This window comes from Phyllostomus hastatus, unplaced genomic scaffold (assembly GCF_019186645.2).
Source record: "Phyllostomus hastatus isolate PE091 unplaced genomic scaffold, TTU_PhHast_1.1 phas_scaffold_78, whole genome shotgun sequence".
Lineage (NCBI taxonomy): Eukaryota > Metazoa > Chordata > Mammalia > Chiroptera > Phyllostomidae > Phyllostomus > Phyllostomus hastatus.
The window spans coordinates 112579383-112597332 of record NW_025334041.1 but is presented as its reverse complement, the minus strand read 5'-3'; the positions used below and the strand labels follow the sequence as shown (position 1 = coordinate 112597332).

At 39.8% G+C, this 17950-nt stretch overlaps 2 protein-coding genes across 9 annotated transcripts in view; one reads left to right on the top strand and one right to left on the bottom strand.

Annotated features, from left to right (window-relative positions):
- HEATR5B (HEAT repeat containing 5B) overlaps window positions 1–8692 on the bottom strand; it is a 70544-nt gene extending 61852 nt beyond the window's left edge. For both annotated transcript variants that reach the window (XM_045827793.1, XM_045827794.1), the window contains exons 1-4: window positions 8628–8692; window positions 7686–7833; window positions 3897–4108; window positions 1188–1296 (exon numbers count right to left, since the gene is read on the bottom strand). In XM_045827793.1, the coding sequence (XP_045683749.1) occupies window positions 1188–1296; window positions 3897–4108; window positions 7686–7811 (447 nt within the window). In that variant the 5' untranslated portion in view covers window positions 7812–7833; window positions 8628–8692. The remainder of the gene's footprint in view (window positions 1–1187; window positions 1297–3896; window positions 4109–7685; window positions 7834–8627) is intronic.
- Window positions 8693–8792: 100 nt separating this feature from the next.
- On the top strand, window positions 8793–17590 carry GPATCH11 (G-patch domain containing 11). 7 transcript variants are annotated; one of them, XM_045827735.1, is made up of 11 exons: window positions 8793–8926; window positions 10302–10362; window positions 11768–11917; window positions 12265–12336; window positions 12882–13108; window positions 13887–13928; window positions 14595–14715; window positions 14846–14936; window positions 15766–15882; window positions 16813–16894; window positions 17503–17590. In XM_045827735.1, the coding sequence occupies exons 4-11, from the start codon at window positions 12290–12292 to the stop codon at window positions 17556–17558; spliced, it is 783 nt and encodes a 260-aa protein (XP_045683691.1). In that variant the 5' UTR covers window positions 8793–8926; window positions 10302–10362; window positions 11768–11917; window positions 12265–12289; the 3' UTR covers window positions 17559–17590. The 7 variants fall into 7 exon arrangements, with proteins under 7 accessions (XP_045683691.1, XP_045683690.1, XP_045683689.1 ...); XM_045827733.1 differs by having other exon boundaries at window positions 8802–8926; window positions 10282–10362; XM_045827738.1 differs by having other exon boundaries at window positions 8802–8926; window positions 10282–10362; window positions 12265–12340.
- Window positions 17591–17950: the final 360 nt, after the last annotated feature.

Sequence of the window (17950 nt, the reverse complement as noted above, 5' to 3'; positions counted from 1 at the left end):
GAAGTAATGTAAACCATCTAAAAGATAAGGAAAACATCCAACACATTTAAAAATTTTGTCGCAGATATGCCAGGACCTCATTTTCTTGTGAGGAATTCAAACTCATTTTCATACTCTTACATGCTTGATTCACATTTCTAGAGCTTTTACTCAAACACAGATCTCTCTCACCAAACTGTAAGCTTTTTGCTTGCAGGGACCTCGTCTTATTCATCTTTATATGTCTAATGCCTGACAATATCTCTTCAACTCTTATTTAATAAATAAACAAATAGACAAAGAGTTCCCACAGCTCTTTAGCTTTTGTAGATAAGGGAATTAAGACTATGAGAGTCCAGGGCTTAGTCTGTTTTTAGTAACTTCCAGTTGACAAGGAATTGTCAGAAGCAATAACAAACTGACCTGACAAAACAGAACTAGTTTTACTTGATATTAGCTGCTATGGATCGAATAGCATCCCCCCACCCAAAAGATTAGTTCGAGTCCTAAGTGCAATTACCTGTTGGCATGATTTTATTTGGAAATAGGTCTTTGCAGATGAAATCAAGTAAAGATGAGTTCATATTGGATTAGGGTGGACCCTAATCCAATGACCGGTATCCTCAGAAGAAGACTTTGGACACAGAACACAGGTGCAAAGGGAGAGCACCATATGACAAGGGAAGAAAAGAACAGAGGCACCTATAAACCAAAGAATACCAAGGAATGCCAAGGACTGCCAGTAACCACTAGAGGCTAAGAAGGCAAGCAAAGATTCTTCCCAAGGGGCTTCTGAGGGAGCATGGCCCTGCTGGCACCTTGATTTCAGGCTTCTAGCTTCCAGACCTGTGAGACAATACATTTCTGTTGTTTGAAGCCACCCAGACTGTGGTAATTTATTATGGCAACCCTAGAAAACTAATACATTAGTAGCTATAATACAAAAAATAAAATGGTAATGCAAAAACATTATAAGGCTAAATAAAAAATGACAGGTACACCTATTCTTTGTCAAAGAAAAGCATTCTTTCCCCATTCCCTAAAAGATGAGGTAATATCCATTAAAAAAAGGGACAAGAATTTTCTTTTTTGCAAGTAATTTTAAATTACCTTCCTGCTAAACAGTGTAAGGCAAACATATGTTTTTACATGACATTTAACTCCTGCCACTAGCAAAACATGTAAATAATATTTGTAGTAAAACTTACCTCTGCACTTTTCAGAGATTTCAAAAGATTATTTACTGTTTCTGGAAATGCACTGCCTAGCATTCTCCCCATTTTTTCATAAAATGCCCCAATACAAGTCACTGCAGCCCTGTAAGAAGTGGGATTTTCATTAGTCACTGTTCAGGTTAATAGTACTTTCCTCATTTTCAGAAATCAACTTATATTTATGCAGGACCATTTTGGCTAGAAGACCTTAATTTTCAACTTTAAACAACACCTCATTTATTCTTTATAATTACAACAAAGACTACGGTTAATCAAATTGTATTCTTGTTAGGAGAACAAATATATATTTACATAACGAATTATACCCATCCTTTGGAAAGAAACCCAAGCTTCCCTTTTATGAAGACTTCTCAAATTATGCCAAGCCACAAAGATCCCTCTCTTCTCTCATTATATATAATGTCCACCACTCATTTTTGACAAAATTATATTGTTTACTATGCTGTGACTTGACCATTTTATTTAGCTATTTCTTATCCTGCCAATGGAAGTGTAAATCTTGAAACAGGAAATTTCTCATAATTTTTGTATTGCTACTTAATATAAAAATAATAGTAAACAATTACTTGCAAAATTTAATCTAAATGGCTTTAATGGAACATATGGCTGCCTAGAAGAAGTAATGTAACAGCACCCTATCTCTTCAGGAAGGGGGAGACCACCCAGCCGTCACTCATGTAACCACGTGAATAACTGTGAGTTTAGCTTGGAGGCCAGAGCAGAGCACAGAGGTGAAGAGCGTATACACGGGAGTCTGGCAGACGGGTGCCGAAATCCTGGAGCTTGCCACCCAACAGCTATGTGTCCTCAGTGAGTCACTCTAAGGCGGAGAGAAACTTAGCTCACTATCATACATGTAAGAAACGGTAAAATCAGGGAATCGACCATCACCTCTTGACTCCAAATCCTATGCTTTTTTTCAATACTCTCCAGGCTGATTACAAAGCTAAAGATGGCCAGAATATACTAGGAAATTCCTAAACAGAAACCATAAATCCACTGAAAACACATACAAATGATACGTAATATGTAATAAACTCTACTTAAGCAGAACTACAAAATCACTACAAAATCATGTGTGGATTTGCTAAGGGGTAGAGAACTAAACCATCAAAATCATCAACATAGTCAAACTCCAAAATAAACTGGAAAGCACTAATATGCCCTAATCTCTTCTAAAACTTTTGAGGTCTCCATCTATCTCAAGCAACACTCAGTTTGATCAGGACTTATCTACACCGTTGAAAACAGGCCGAAGACTTGGTGTTCAGAATAAGTTCCCCATTTCCTCTGGAAGCCACTACACTGGCCCTGGCCGCTTGAATGTGGGCGCTCTCCTGTTCTATCCTTGGCACCTTCCGTCCTCACATAGCAGTACCCTCTTCCTAGGTGAATTTACCCACACCAAAGGGGTCAGCCTCTTCCCAAATCACCACCCTCTGCTCACCAAAACTACATTCTCAACTCAGTTCTCTAAAATCCAGACCAGGATTTTCACTTCCTACTATGCGGTCACTCAGCTATTCCCACTAATACTCCAAAATCAGCACTCCCAGAAATGAACTCATCTTCCCCTCACAACTTGTTTCCTCCACTATGTTGTGTCTTTCTGAAAAGTACTGTAAATAAGGTATAATATTGGTTTCCAATGAGGAGTTTCTTTAGAGAGTAGGTTGGCAAACTACAGCTTGCAGGCTAAATCTGGCCCATCATCCAGTCTACCACCTGTTTTTTAAATGACGTTTTAAAAGAACACAGCCATACTCATTTATTTGCATACTGCCCGTGGCAGAGGTGAGTAGTTTTGACAGAGATGTATAGTCCACAAAGCCAAAAATATTTACTACCTGGCCCTTTTCACAGTTTGCCGATCCCTGGCCTATCACAGCCATCTTCCCCTCTTCCTATCTTAACCCCTCACTTGACTAACTTCCCCATTTCCTTCCTTGATGGTTGACCTACTTTGGCTGATGGTTCTCTGAGTGGTGTTCCTTGACAATGCTCTTTCCTCATGGCACAGCTAAGCTTATTTAGGTGTTATTTTTCTCCCACGGCACTCCTCACGGTACTATAACTGTTGCGTTTATTTAACTCTTTCACAGAACATGTCCCGATAGCCATTATCTTTAAGACTTGCTCCAAAAATGTGTGCCCTTGACCCAAACCACTAGTATGGGCTAGGAGCTGGGTTAAGCTCTTGATCTAGGGGTCAGCAAACTTGTAGGCAAAATGGCGCTCAACTCTGCCATTCTGTCATTATAGCATGAAAGCAGCTACCTCCTAAATGAACAGACATGTCTGCATCCCAACACAACTTTATTTACAAAAGAGGTAGCAGGATTTGGCCTGTGGGCTATAGTTTGCCCATTCCTGCCTCAATCCCATCACCTAGAGATTCTTTGTTTGTCTCCATCCCAGCCTAGAATATTATGTCCATCCAAATTTACCAAAACACCCCGATGCAAACTGCTGACATTATACCAATCCTCTGTAGTTTGCTGAAAGTCCCAGTGGCAATGGAGCCAATGCTGAAAGAAAACTCCTTTCCAGACCTGCTTGGGGAGCTTTTATTGTCAGCAGCATGCCTCAGGTTCAACCTACCTGGAGGTCTTTATAATCAACAGCCTCTTATTAAGACAAGTTACACAAAAAATGTTCAACGGTCAATCTCAAAGTACTCACAATTTTGTTGGTAAATAGGCTGCGGTGTCATCTTTACTTCTGATAATGTCATTACATTTTTCAAGTGTTTGAAAAACAGTGAAAGTATCCCCAATGCTATAGAGGGCTGCGAGATTTTTAGCTAACAATTTTCGTGTAGGTGGTCCGGGTGAACTGCTTATTAATCCAGTTAATTGTTCAACAAGTTTTTTCTGTTTTTCCTTAACATCAGTCTGTTATAAAAGAAAATAAAGAACACCATTTTTTTTCTTTTTTTCCTTTTTAAATTTAATTTTTATTGTATTTTTTTCCATTACCATTTAGTCCCCTTATAGCCTCCTCCCCCAGCAGTCACCACACTGTTGTCATATCCATGAGTGCTTTTTCCTCTTTGCTCAATCCTTCCACCCTCTGAACCCCGCCCTCTGCCCCCAACTAGCTGTCATCTGCTCTCCATCTACAGGGTCTAGCAGCAGTAAGGCTTGCTTGAGTGTGGTTGGTAGGGTAATAATAATGGGTGTAATATTTCATAGTTTTAATTTAAACACTTCACCTAAAATGTTGTATGGTGTGCTTGAGTGTGATATTGTCATGTTACAGAATTACATGCTTATGACTTCGTAATAAAAAGAGGGCATTATTTGTGCCAGACCCTGTATGAGTCTGTCTCTGTCCAGACTTGTTTCTTGTATGTACTTTTCTTGCCTTTTAGTCAAAATAAAAATAGTTAAGGTACTCTAATAATTCAAATCTATATTACTTTAGGCATAAAACCATAAATGAAAATTTTCAAGATGAGTCCAGTAAGAAATGAATCATTCATTGCTATATTAAATAGTCTCCTTCATTCCCCTCCATAGCCAAAAGTTAGTTGCCAATGAAAGTGACTACTCCTGACTCAAGTTTTCATGCCAACCCACTAAGAAATAAACCATACTTCAAGGACATAACATATTGGGCACACGGACAACTGATGTCTTAGAACCCAGATAAGCTCTCCTTGAAAAGCAAAGTCAGTAGTCCAAAACATTATATAGGTCAGTGAAGGGATTCAAAAGAAACTCTGAAGGAGCCCTAGGAAACAGAAAAAATACTCAGATCTACCCGTAATCAATACTAAAAATTCATTCATTCATTCAATGTATATTCTGCATTTATATGCCATGCCCTATTCTAGGCACGAATAGTCTAGGCAACAGTGAACACGACAGACCAAGTCTATGCCCTCATGAATTTACATGCTAGAGAGGAGACACAGAATTCGCCAACTAAATGAATAAATAATGAGCTTACTACCTTAAGTTGATTAGTGAGGAAAGGCCTCTCTAAAAAGAAGTAAATGTGTGAGATATGCAAATATCTCAGAGGGGAATATTCCACACAGAGGGAGCTGTGTAAAGGCATGGAGGGAGCATGCTTATCATGCTTGAAGACAGTGAGAAGGCCATTTAGGCTGGAGCAGAATAAGAGACAGGATGTAGCAAGAGATGAAATTAGAAGAGAAGGGACTTGATTGTGTCGTATTTTATTCTGAGAGCTTGAAGCAGAGGAAGGAAGTGATCTAAATGTTTTAACAGGCTCATTCTGACCACTGAGCTAAGAATACTTTACAAGGTACGTATCAGAAGCACAGTGAGCACTTAGGAAGCTTTTGCAATTATCCAGATAAGAGATGAGGATGGTAACAATGATGAAAAGTAATTTAATTCTGGGTATATTTAGTGGATAGATCCAACAGGATTCACTTGAATATGATGAGTAAGAGAGTAGTCAAGAGTGCCTATAAGGTTTATGACCTGCACAATTAGGAGGCTGGAATGGGCATTTCCTGAAATGGAGAGCATTGGGGAAAGGACAGGTTTGGAGGGGGGAAGTCAAGAATTCAGTTTTGAACATGTTAACTTTGAGATGCTGTTTAGATAGCCAAGATAAAGCGGTAGAGTGTTTCACGGTATATCTTAGAGTCATTACTGTATAGATTGTAGTAAAAATCTAAAATTAGATATCACTCTAAGAGTAAGTATAGATTTTTAAAATAAATTTTTATTTCATTTTTTAAAGATTTTTACTTATTTACTTTTAGACAGAGGGAAGGAAGGGAGAAAGACAGGGAGAGAAACAACAATGTGTGGTTGCCTCTCGTGCACCCCCTACTGGGGACCTGGCTCACACAACCCAGGCATGTGCCCCAACAGGGAATTGAACCAGCAACCCTTTGGTTTGCAGGCCAGTGCTCAATCCACTGAACTACACCAGCCAGGGCTTTATAGATATTTTTTAAAAAAGAAAAAGAAGGCTGCCCAGGACTGAGAAAGAACTAACAAATGGGAATGAGGAATAACTAGTGAAGTAGGAAAAGAACTAAAAACAAATGGTGTTTTGGAAACCACAAATAGGATGCAATGTGCATACACAGTAACAATAAAAATCAATTGTTTAATTTGAATGGAGGGTGTACAGATGTTCCTATTATTATGCTTCATAACTTAGATAACTTTGTATATATTCTTTTGTATTTCTAATTTTCACAAAATAAAAAAATATCCAAGTGTTTCAGGTAGAAGATCAACTATGTCCATTAATACAGAATACTGACCCATTGGTTTGGGCAATTTGAGATACTAATGACTGGACAAGAGCTGTTCAGTGAAGTAGAGGCAACAAATGCTCAATGGGAGGCGGTTTAAGAGAAAATAGGAACGTCTAGTTAAAGAAGCCTTACTAAAAGGCCTTCTTTTAAAACTAAAGGGCAACCCAAAAAAAGGCAAAAGTCCACAAGAATAAAGAAAGAGGAAAAGAATCAATGCAAAATATAGAAGTCAAGTGTCCCCAACAGGGAAAGCTGAGAAGAGACCCAATTTACAACAAAAAATCCTCTAAAAGCTCATGTTGTCTGTTGTTGCTGTTTCAAGGCTCTAGGCACGTATGGGAAAGCTATGTCTAGAAGTGGAGGGAAAGATTGAGACTCTAAGAAGCTGTAAGACTCCCTATTTCCCTCCTCTGTGTTCTGGATATACGGAGCCCAGGCACAGCTGTGTGCTGGGAAATGGCACTGAGAACATGGGGATTGAGTGAAAGTTTGCACGCTGAATGTATAGGTTCCCAGCCTTCTCCCTCAATTCCTAGAACCTGAACAACTAGTCACACACCCTAGAACACAAGAGTACAACAGTCTCCTCTGGGGAATGAATAGCCAAAAAAAACCTATGGAACTACCATCAAGGGGTCCTCAAAGAACTAGACTAGCCTACGATGAAGTGCAGTTAACAAACTTCACCCCGCCCAGAAAACATTTCTACTACTCACTCTTATATTTAAGTAGACAACCAAAGAGCATCAGATGTTTGAGGAAAGCATCTAATTTTAAAGACAAAATAAAACACACAGATAATGAAAAGCCACACAAAGATAATGAAATAGACTATGCAGGAGGAAGAAAACAGAAGGAAAGCCTATTATTAACTCCTTAGAAAGATGAATGAAGACATTGGGATTGCTACACAACACCGAGGGACCACCCAAAGCTGGAGATGATGTATTTAAAGTGACAGCAGTCATAGAGTCATGTTGTCCTCCAGTCACACTCAGCCGTCCAGGTACAGGCATGAACAAGGTAACAAGGTGGGTTTAAAGGAGGTTTGGGTTTTGCCACAGAATAAAAAGGTACAGAAAGAAATTCCCATTACAGTGTAATATTCTCAAGATCCATAACTGACCCACAACCTTTCCAAAAATGCTTTCTCACAAATCATGAACACATAATATTCTTGACTGTGTTAACTGGAGGGGAAAAAAAAAGCAATACCATACCTTGTTGGCAGCAACCAAGACTTTATCAAGAAATCGCAACCATTCGAAGATAAAAACTGGCCTCTTTGCTTCAGTGATTTGAGCCAAAGCTTCTTCGTTTAGCAATAAACTGTGGGCTAACTCCATTACTGAAGTTTTAAATTCACACCTTAAAGTAACAAATTAAAAAAATACTCGTATGTTAAAAGTTCAGCATAATGATTGTAACCACGAAGAAATGAAATCAAGCTTTACTGCTCATTTCCTCTGAAGGAAACATTTGATGCAAAACCTGAGAACTAAATTTTAAACAGGAATGCAAAACAGTGAAAGAAAGTAATGATTCGTGAGGAAGAATAATGGGGTAAAAGACTGAAATAAATATTGCAAATGAGGCGTTTTTTCCAGAAAAAAAATATGCCTAGAAGAAACACATATCATTAACCCATTCCATAAGTTGGAAAACTGAAGCAGCAAGACCAAACGCCAGCCCGGCCTGACAACCCAGCCTCCTTTTTTCTTGTCCACTGCTGGGTGCACAGCACCCTTACCCCTCCCCTGCTGCACCTTGCCTAGGAGTATATCAAAACGTCCCAGCAGGAAGATCCCACACTGGAAGTCCCCCAGAGTCTTCCCACAACCAAGAGGTGGGGACAGTCAGGTCCCCCCAGCCAAAGCTTCAGGGACATCCGCGGGCAGTCCCAGAACGCAGGCAGCAGAGGCTGCACGCGCTGCAGATCTGGGTTAACACGACTCCTCTGAAGTCCATAGCACAGGGCAGGGCCTGGGGAAAATGAAGCAGGCCGCCACAGACCTCGGTGGTCACTCGGGCTGTCAACCCCAGGAGGCGCGGGCTCGGAATCGAGTCCGGCGTTGGAAAAAGGAAAAAGTTCTTTACGAATGGGCCAGGGGAGTGTGTGCGCGTCAAAGTGCAGGCTTTGCCGGCAGATAAGGCGGCCTCACCTCCTAGTCTGGCAGGGGCCGATCAGCTGAGCTCCAGCCCCAAGCAGCCACCAAGGTACCCGGATGCCCCGCCTCCCGCACTCCTGCTAGCAGGAAACGGGGGGAGAGCGCGTGCGCAGAAAGTTGACATCGCGCAAGCGTACTAACCACGTCCTCCTAGCCCCTCCTGCCGCAAGTTTCCCCTAAACTGCACACGGAAACTCGGGTACGGGCAGACGTGCTGACGTTCTGCGCAGGTCGGTGAGCACCTGAGCCGCGCGCACTGTAGTCAGCTGGCCCGGGGCTAGCAGAGCTGTCAGGTAAGGGGCTGGAGGCACCGGATAGAATGATAAAGGGCAGTGATCTGTGTGCTGGTCGTCACACCATCACCCACATTCCCACCCGAAGTGGTCGCGTACGTGAGACGCTTTCGGTCGGGAGGGACGCGAGAGGGTAGGGATCAGTGGTCCCTGAGGGGAGTGTTTGAGACTGAGGCATTTTTTGTCACCTTTCTGCTGTACATCTAACTACATGGCCCATCTCTCCATTAGGTTGTGTAGTCGGACCCTCGGTGTGTCTGAAGCAGCACTCTTGTTGCTACCTCCCTGCCCTCTCTTTGCCAAAACCAAAACTAAACAAACTCTGCAACGACCCCTCTCAAAAACATTCTTTCAGATAATCACGCCAACAGCCTTGACGTAATCCTTTACATCACCCCCAATCCATCAGCAAATCTTCAAAGTAGCTTACAAAATATATACAGAGCGTGACCAGTTCTTACCACTTCCACTGCTGTCACTGTGCTCCGAACCACCGTCATCTCTGCCCGGTTCTCCCCTTGTGAAGTTTATCCTTGTGCTTGATGGGAATGGGGGATGCTGAGGTATATTGTACCCATAGAAAGGGAGCTTTAAATAGGGGTTACCGATTCTTTTTAAAGATCTGCCTAGCACTTTGGGGTCTAATGGGTCCCTTAAAAATAATTGAATCCCATTTGCAGTAGCAGGAGCCCTGAGGCCTGGATTCTTTGTCACGTTGAGCGAGTCATTTAGCCATACTGAGTCTTAATTTCTCCAACTAGTAAGCAGGACTAACTATATTCTTGCCTTGTAGAGTTTTTAATGATGATTAAATGGGTTCGTAAATGTGTGATACACTGGGTAAGGGCTAAGTCGTTATGTGTAAAAACACTGTTACTACAAATGAAGAGTCTGGTGAATGAATGATCACAAATGCTGAATATAATCTTCCACATTTTTAACTTATTATACTATAATAAAAAGAAAAGTAGGCGAAACTAAACTGTAATGTTTAAAGATGCACAAGTGGATGATGAAACTGCAGAAAAGGGGGTGACTAGGAGTACAGTTGAATAGGGGACAAAAAGGGCCAACGAGGTTCTGCCTCCTGATGTGAGTGGTGGTTTGTATTATCTTTTACTGTATAACAAATTATCCCAAATTCAGCAGCTCGAATAACTATAACCATTTCTTATATCACAGTTTCTCTGGATCACAAAATTGTTACTAGTTTAGCTTAGCTCGGACTTTTGTAAGAAGTTGTAGTGAAGATGCCAGCCCAGGCTGAGTCATTTCAAGGCCAGACTGGCACTAGAGGGTCCATTTCCAAGGTAGCTCCCTCATGTAGCTCTCATATTTGTGCTGGTTGTCAACAGGAAGCCTCTGTCCCTCCCAGGTGGACCTCTCCATAGAGCTGGTTAAGTGTCTTCACTACATGACAGCTGACTTCATTCAGAGTGAGTACTTACTACTTCTAACTAGTGTCTTTTGTGACCAAGCATCATACTCCATCATGGCCACAATATCCTATTGGATACACAGGTCAGTTCTGTTTCCGGTGAAAGGAAACTACACAAGGACGCTGAAAACCAAGAGGCAGGAATCTTTGGGGACCACCTTGGAGGCTACCACCCGATTATACGAGTATTTGCCTCATAATAATTCATTAAGCTGTACATTTTTGTGTGGTTTTCTGTATTGATGATATATTTACACCAAGAAAAAAATCAGACATGACAACACAGGGGAAATGTATTTATTATTACAAATATTGTTAAAGACCCTTTTCCCCTTGTTACTGAACATCAAGAATTGATGATGTTTGGGACACAGTTGTGTAGACATTGGGCACATAGGGGACTACTTACCTTTGTGGTTTACAGCCCAGTTGGGAAGACAAACATTAAAAACTAGGACAGTAATATTTTTTTTTATCCTGTGGAATTGTTCAGACTCTTGGTTGCAGTTGACAGAATCCCCACTCCCACAGGCTTAAGTAATGAGGAAATTTATTAGCCTCTGTAGCTTGGAAGATTCATAGGTCACGGCATCAAATAAAGAGTTACAGAAATCAGGGTGTTGGGACCTACGTTGGAGACTCATTGCTTTTAGGCCTGTTTTCTCTATCCAGCTTCATTCTGCAGGACAGCATCTCTCCATATGGCCAAGAAGAGGGCCGTCTGCAGCCCAGCTTCACCTACTTCTAGTTCAGAAACCCCAGTGAAGAGAGTTTTCCCCCCACATTCCACATATTCATATCATGTAAGGAAAGAGAGGTTTCTTTGCCCTGTTAGGTCCTCTGTTATGGGGGTGTGAAGTACCATAATTAGCCGTTTTATGCTCAAGAAACGTATGGAGATTGTCGCCCTCCTCTCGAGAACAAGGTGGAGGCCAAAGGGCTGGGTTCCCAAAGGAAAACATTAACATCTCCTGGGAGCCTGTTAGAAATGTGTAACCTCAGGCTCCAGCTCAGGATCAGACTCTGCCTTTTAAGATCCTGGTGCAATTCACATATGCAATAAATTTTGAGATGCACTTTTCTGGATAATTATTTTACCCATTTACGGACCAGTAATTAAAGCATGATTTGGCTGTATTGGATGGGGACTCTCCTCAAAAAGTTTCCATATAGGTGAGGTGTTAGTTAACTCTATGATGTTCCAAATGAGCAGCTAATATAAAATGCTGTAGAGGCCCAGTTTTTGCAACCTGAACCTAGGACGAAGAAAACATCAGCATTATGTTCAGAGGGCAAAGAGAAGCCTGTGTGGCTCCAATAATGAATCCTAAAGAGAGTCAGGGGTCAGATTATGGAAGGCTTCTGCTACAATGTTAAAGCGACTGGTTCTCCTCTGCCTATAGGGCAAAGTTTATTGAAGGATTTGAAACAGCAAGTAACGTGACCTGACTTACATTTTTAAAACACCATGGTGGAGAAGGTGGAGAGGATGGATTGGAAGAGGAGAAGCCAAAGGCAGTGAGACCAATTAGGAAGCAGGTGGAATAGCTCCGGTGAGAAAGAAATACCTGAACTAAGGTAGTGGCCACAACTATAGGGGAAAATGCCTATGAGGGGTATTATAGAGGAAGAAGTGACAGAGATTTCTAACAGGTCGGGAATGGGGAGATGGTAGTGACTTTAATTTGGAAATACAGGTGATGAAGGAAATTTGGGATAGAGGAGAATGAGTTGGAGGGATTGTTGAGTTTGAGAGCTCCACACAGGAAGTTGTCAAAAGGTCCCGTGGATGTGGAGTAGAGCTCTGGATAAAGTTCATGGCTGGAGATACAGAAAGGTTTATTTCCATTTTGTAAACTAAAAAAGGAGTAACTGTTACTTTATCCTCTTTGAATTGCAGATACTTTTGTCATACGAAGTTGAACATGGCAGAAGAAGAGGACTATATGTCAGATTCCTTCATTAATGTCCAGTAAGTAAGTGTGAACACTTCACGTAATGATACGTATAAGGCATTAATGTAGACTCTTAAGCAATGACATTGACTTTAAATGTGAGGGTGGAAAGTTAGTCTGACTGCTTTAGGGGAACACAGTCCTCATGTCTACACAGAGACACTAGGAGCCTCTTCCCTTTTAGTGCTAAGCATTTTACTTCTGCCCTTGATTCTTTTTAGTTCCCGTCCTCCAAGGAGCTTTACTTTTTTCCTTTATTTCATCTTATAGTCTCTTTTAGCTGCTATTCACCTTTGCCCTTTATTGTCGACAAACGCCTTAGAAAAATTAGTTGGAACTTTTTTCCAATTTCTTCAACTGTGTGCTTTGTTTAGTTTTCCGCAATCTGGCAACAACTATCATCATTTTCACTAAAACAACTATTCTTGGAAGTCACTGATGCATTCTAATATAGATGATAACAAAGATGATGAGAGAGGTAGCACTGAAATATGAGTAAGTATCAGAGTCATGGGAAAACTTCACATACTCATCTAAAACAACCTTTTCCTTTATTCTTCAGAGAAGATGTTAGACCAGGATTGCCAATGCTGAGGCAAATTCGAGAAGCTCGTCGAAAAGAAGAAAAGCAGCAAGAAGCTAATCTAAAAAATAGGCAGAAGAGTTTAAAAGAAGAAGAACAGGAAAGACGTGACATTGGGTTGAAGAACGCACTAGGCCGTGAAAACAAAGGGTTTGCTTTGCTCCAGAAGATGGGATATAAAAGTGGTCAAGCCCTTGGCAAGAGTGGTAAGTCACATCCAGAAATAAAAAGGTTTTCTTACCACCAGGTGGTGTCCATGAATACCAGAGATGTCTCTTTAATCTTACTCATCTACACAAAAATTAAAACAACTTCAACTTCTTAGTCTGTTACGTGCTAACAACCTTTATGGAGAACTTTCACCTTTCCACACCCACTGTAGGCAATGCTGGGTATCAGCCCAGCTCAAAGGCACCGACGGCAGGGATGGACAAAGCTTAAGTGGAGGCCACAGCTAAGCGTGGCGACAAGAGAAGGGTTGAGGAGCACAGTGGCAGAAGGGTAGTGAAGACACATTGAGGATGATGTCAGGACCCTGCCCTGTTGGCGGTGTACCTGTAGCAGCTGCCTGAGTGACCGCCATGCCCGTTGGAGAGTCTCCGTTCTCACCTCTCTTTTTAGGAAGTGAGACTGTTTATTAAGATACAAAGTCCGTATATTTAAAGTACCTTCTGTAAGGTGTTTCTTCTCTTTATTGTAATTGCTTTGATCTTCATCTAGCAAGGCTGTCACTGTCTTGGATGTTTGATATCAGGCTTTCACTTCTTAAAGCCCTGCCTTAAGGTGACATAGGAGGCTGTGGGTCAGCCTTATTGAGGACTGGGGTTAAAAGGCAGTGATTGATTTAGCATACTGATATTCAGATTTCAGTTTGAATATTATTGAAACAAGAGGGAATCTGTATCAAACATTATAAAGTTGCACACTGTGCTTGTGTTTTGAAGAATTTCTGAAGTACTTTGTGTTCTGTTCTCATTTTTTTAGGAGATGGTATTGTTGAACCAATTCCTCTCAATGTCAAAACAGGTATGTAATTATTTTTAGGGATACTTACCAGTAATGATATGGTTATGCTTATATCTAACACATACATTTGCTTAATAAATATTTTTATAGTAGTGCTGTTACAGTTCTTACCATACGAAGCCCTCATTAAAATGTTTCTTTGTTAAACTTCTAAACTAAAAATAGAAAAGTTTTAGTATAAAATAAAATTTAAATCATAAAAATATAGGAGAAAATTGTTGTAACCATTAAAAACACAAAGGTATTTTTATCAGTTGAAATGCTCTAAAAGTATTCTGAGACAAAATTATCCACTAAAAGTTTTCCTTAAATATCAGGGGGATCGCTTTGTTAAGTATATGATTGTCCAACCACTATGCTATACACCTAAAACAAATACAAATTAGTACTGAATGTGTAGTGTAATTGAAAATAAAATTTAAAATAAATAAATGTTTTTCTTAATACTTTGTATGAATGAAAGAAAAAATACGTTATTTGTTTTCCATATTTACGTGTTTGAGGCTTAAAAAAAATCTCTATAGTGTTCTCTCCTGTCATTCTTGTGAAATGATTTTGAGTGATTGTACTCACGTTGCAATTGCCTTTAATTTGTAAATATTTATGTTGTCATGTTTTGAAATATAAAATCAGTAAGTTTCTCATCAGAGTTGTCTGTCTGGACAGGAAAAAGTGGCATTGGGCATGAGGCATTATTAAAACGAAAAGCAGAGGAAAAGCTAGAAAGCTACAGGAGAAAGATTCACATGAAAAACCAAGCTGAAGAAAACGCTGCAGAACAGTTTCGGTAAAACTTCGTACTGGAGCTGCTTTTGGTTCCATCTTTTCATCAGTGTGGTGTGTTTTCTGGTGCTTGGCCAAGTAAAATGGATAAACAGAGTACAGAACTGTAATGTACTGTTATTTCTTTCCATTAGAATGAGACTTAAAAATAAGCAGGATGAAATGAAGCTAGAAGGAGATCTGAGAAGAAGCCAGCGGGCCTGTCAACAGCTGGATACTCAGAAGGCAAGCCTGCTACTTGCTTTCGGTTTGGTAGTGACGTGTTTTGGCACCCAGGATGGTTTGCCATGAGTTTATATTTTTAAAAGCCAAACCAGACAAAACACTCCAAGTCTGATATACCTGGTCTTCTACTGATTAAAGCTTTTACTCACCGTGTACTACTGATCTATGATAATTGATACAATAATGACTTGTTTATGGCAGGAACCTGAATAGTCTGAATTATCCAATAGGAGTTAAGTAGCATTTTTACCTTTAATTGTTCTCTGCTCATTTGAATGTTGATTACTCAGGGCTACTATGTGTCGAAATTCTCTTCCCCGGAATATCTGACTAGCCAGAATAGCCAGTTTTCAGTCCCTATTCAGCTCTTCATGTGTCTCTAAGTAGTAAGATCATGGTAGAATACCATATATTTCAGACCTGAATGACTTTTATTTTTTTATTTTTCTGGTTCAAAATAAAGTGACTTAATGAAATTTCTATCATCTTTACATAGATTGCTAGAAGTAATCTCTCATTTTTCTGTATTTCCCTAGCACTTTGTTTTGAATGTATGTCATGACTCTTAAGATTTTCTAGCTTATATGTATTATTTTATACCCATTAAGCTATTTATGCCATAGCTTATTTTCCCTACTAGACCGTCAGCAGCTTGGAGACAATATTCTAATTGGGTTTTGTATCCCCAGAGTTCATACCACAGCGCTTCAGTCTTGACGCTGCACTCAGTAAATATTTAATTGAAAGAATGAATTCATGTTGACATGAACACACAGGTGATAGTCTCATGTTTAGCTATGTTTAATTGGAAATAATTCTACATTTTCAGAATATTCAGGTTCCCAGGGAGGCCTGGTACTGGCTGAGGCTTGAAGAGGAGGCTGAAGAAGAGGAAAAGGAAGAAAACGAACAAGATGAAGATGAATATGACAGTGAAGATTTAAGCGTATGTTTTGGTACCATTTCCTTGATCGGGGTGTCTCACCATTGGCACTGTTAAGATTGTGAGCTGGTACTTGTTTGTCATGGAGTGCTGGCCTGTGCATTGTAAGATCTCTCGCAGAACCCCAGGCCTTCCCCAACCAGCTGCTTCCCTTGTGACAACCAAAAATATCTCCAGAAATTGTTAAGTGTACTGTGAGGGGAGGAATCACACCCATTTGAGAACTACGACATCTTAAGTTTATATCCCCAAAACAAAACTTCATATAATTTTTCCCTTTAGCTTCAGTTTACCCCCTCACCTCTGCTAGACAATGAATTAGCTGCACATGTAAATTATTTTCATTTCTACTTTGTTTCCTGATAAACTTGTGGAAGTGATCCACAAGCTACTCTAATGAGTACCTCTCTCACTCACCTGTAAACAAGACAAAACCAAAAAAAAACTCAGTTCTAAGGAAGTGGAGATGATTCAAGAAATAAATACACTGCGTGCACATTTCTGTGGTTACATGTATATAAGCATCTGTAGGGCACATTCAACATTGGAAAGATCCGTGTTCCACCTAAATGGGAGACCACTGATGAGAACATCAGTGGCACAGGGGGGCAGTGTTTACCCTCATCCCACTGGAGATGGTAGATCCTTTGAAAACAGATGGTTTCTAAGGATCCTGGCCTAATAGAGCAGCTAAATTCTATTTTCTGAATGTTAACAAGTGGCCCATGTTGTGTCTGGGTGACTTGTGAAACTGTCAGGGTAGCTGGTACACTGGGACACGTTCTAAAATAATTCTGCTTTTGGCATTCTCCTAAGGGCTGAGAGTGTAGTGGAAGAGGTGTGGCCCTGGGCTAATTCAGCACGATCCAAGAGGCAAGAAAACCAAGATTCTGTTCTACGTGAACCACTAATGTGCTTGTGTCCCATATCTAGGTACTGGACAAATTACAAATATTGACTAGTTATTTAAGAGAAGAACATCTATATTGTATTTGGTGTGGAACAGCCTATGAAGGTAAGAAAATATTTTAAACTATTTAAAAATATTGAATACAAATGCTCTTTGATTTTTAACTTTATTTTTTTATAAAAGTCACATTTTCCATAAATAATGGAAATTTCTTATTCTATCCAAATGGTAACGTGGAATCAATATCTTAAAGAAATAGTAGATATAGAAATAATTGAGGCCTTATTAAAAGTGTTTTTAACTTTTCAGAAACTGAACATGTGGAAGGGGATTTTTCAGTGTTTTATTTCAAAAGAAAGAATTTTGAATCACTTCAGGATGATAATTTTTTTCATGCTTTATTTTTAAAGAGCCTTTAGTTACAGGTAGTTGAAAAATATACTAAATTTTTAGTTAGATAGAATATTGCTCCCGAACCATAAAAATCAGCATGTTGAAATCCACTCCATTTTTTTTTAATTGTAAGAAAGAAATGGAGGACCTTGTACTTGAGAGTGAAGACTTTTCCATTGTTTCTTTAAAATCACCTCCCAGTGTGTTTAACAATAAGTAGCAAACGCAGCTACAAAATCCGTGTTACACGAAAATAATTTTCTAGAATAGTTTACTGTACATGTTGTATTGATCCTTTATGCCCCTCATGTAAATTACAGATAAAGAAGACCTGTCTTCAAATTGCCCGGGACCAACCTCTGCAGATCATGACTAAGATTAATCTCAATAAAGTAGAAATTTGGAAAATGCTGTTGCTGTTGTTTCCTATTCAGTTGAGCAGTTAGAATTCCCAGCTTTTTTTTATGCCTTTTTGTTTTGTTTTGTTCCTTGTGTACTTTAGTAGTTTGTACTTCAGAATGTACATTGTTCACTGATTTCAATAAAGTAATGGAATGCTATTTCGAAACACAAGTGTTACAGACATGGGCCACTACAATTTATGATTCTATTTTGATGCTTAGGAAGTTTGAAGACATCAACAAATAACTCTCTTTTTTCCCTCTTCACTTCGGAACAAATTGAGAAGACATGGGAGTCAGAGAGATACTAAAATACCATCTTTATGGTCAGTGACGCTGAAACAGAGAGCAAGGCCGACTTGGTCTC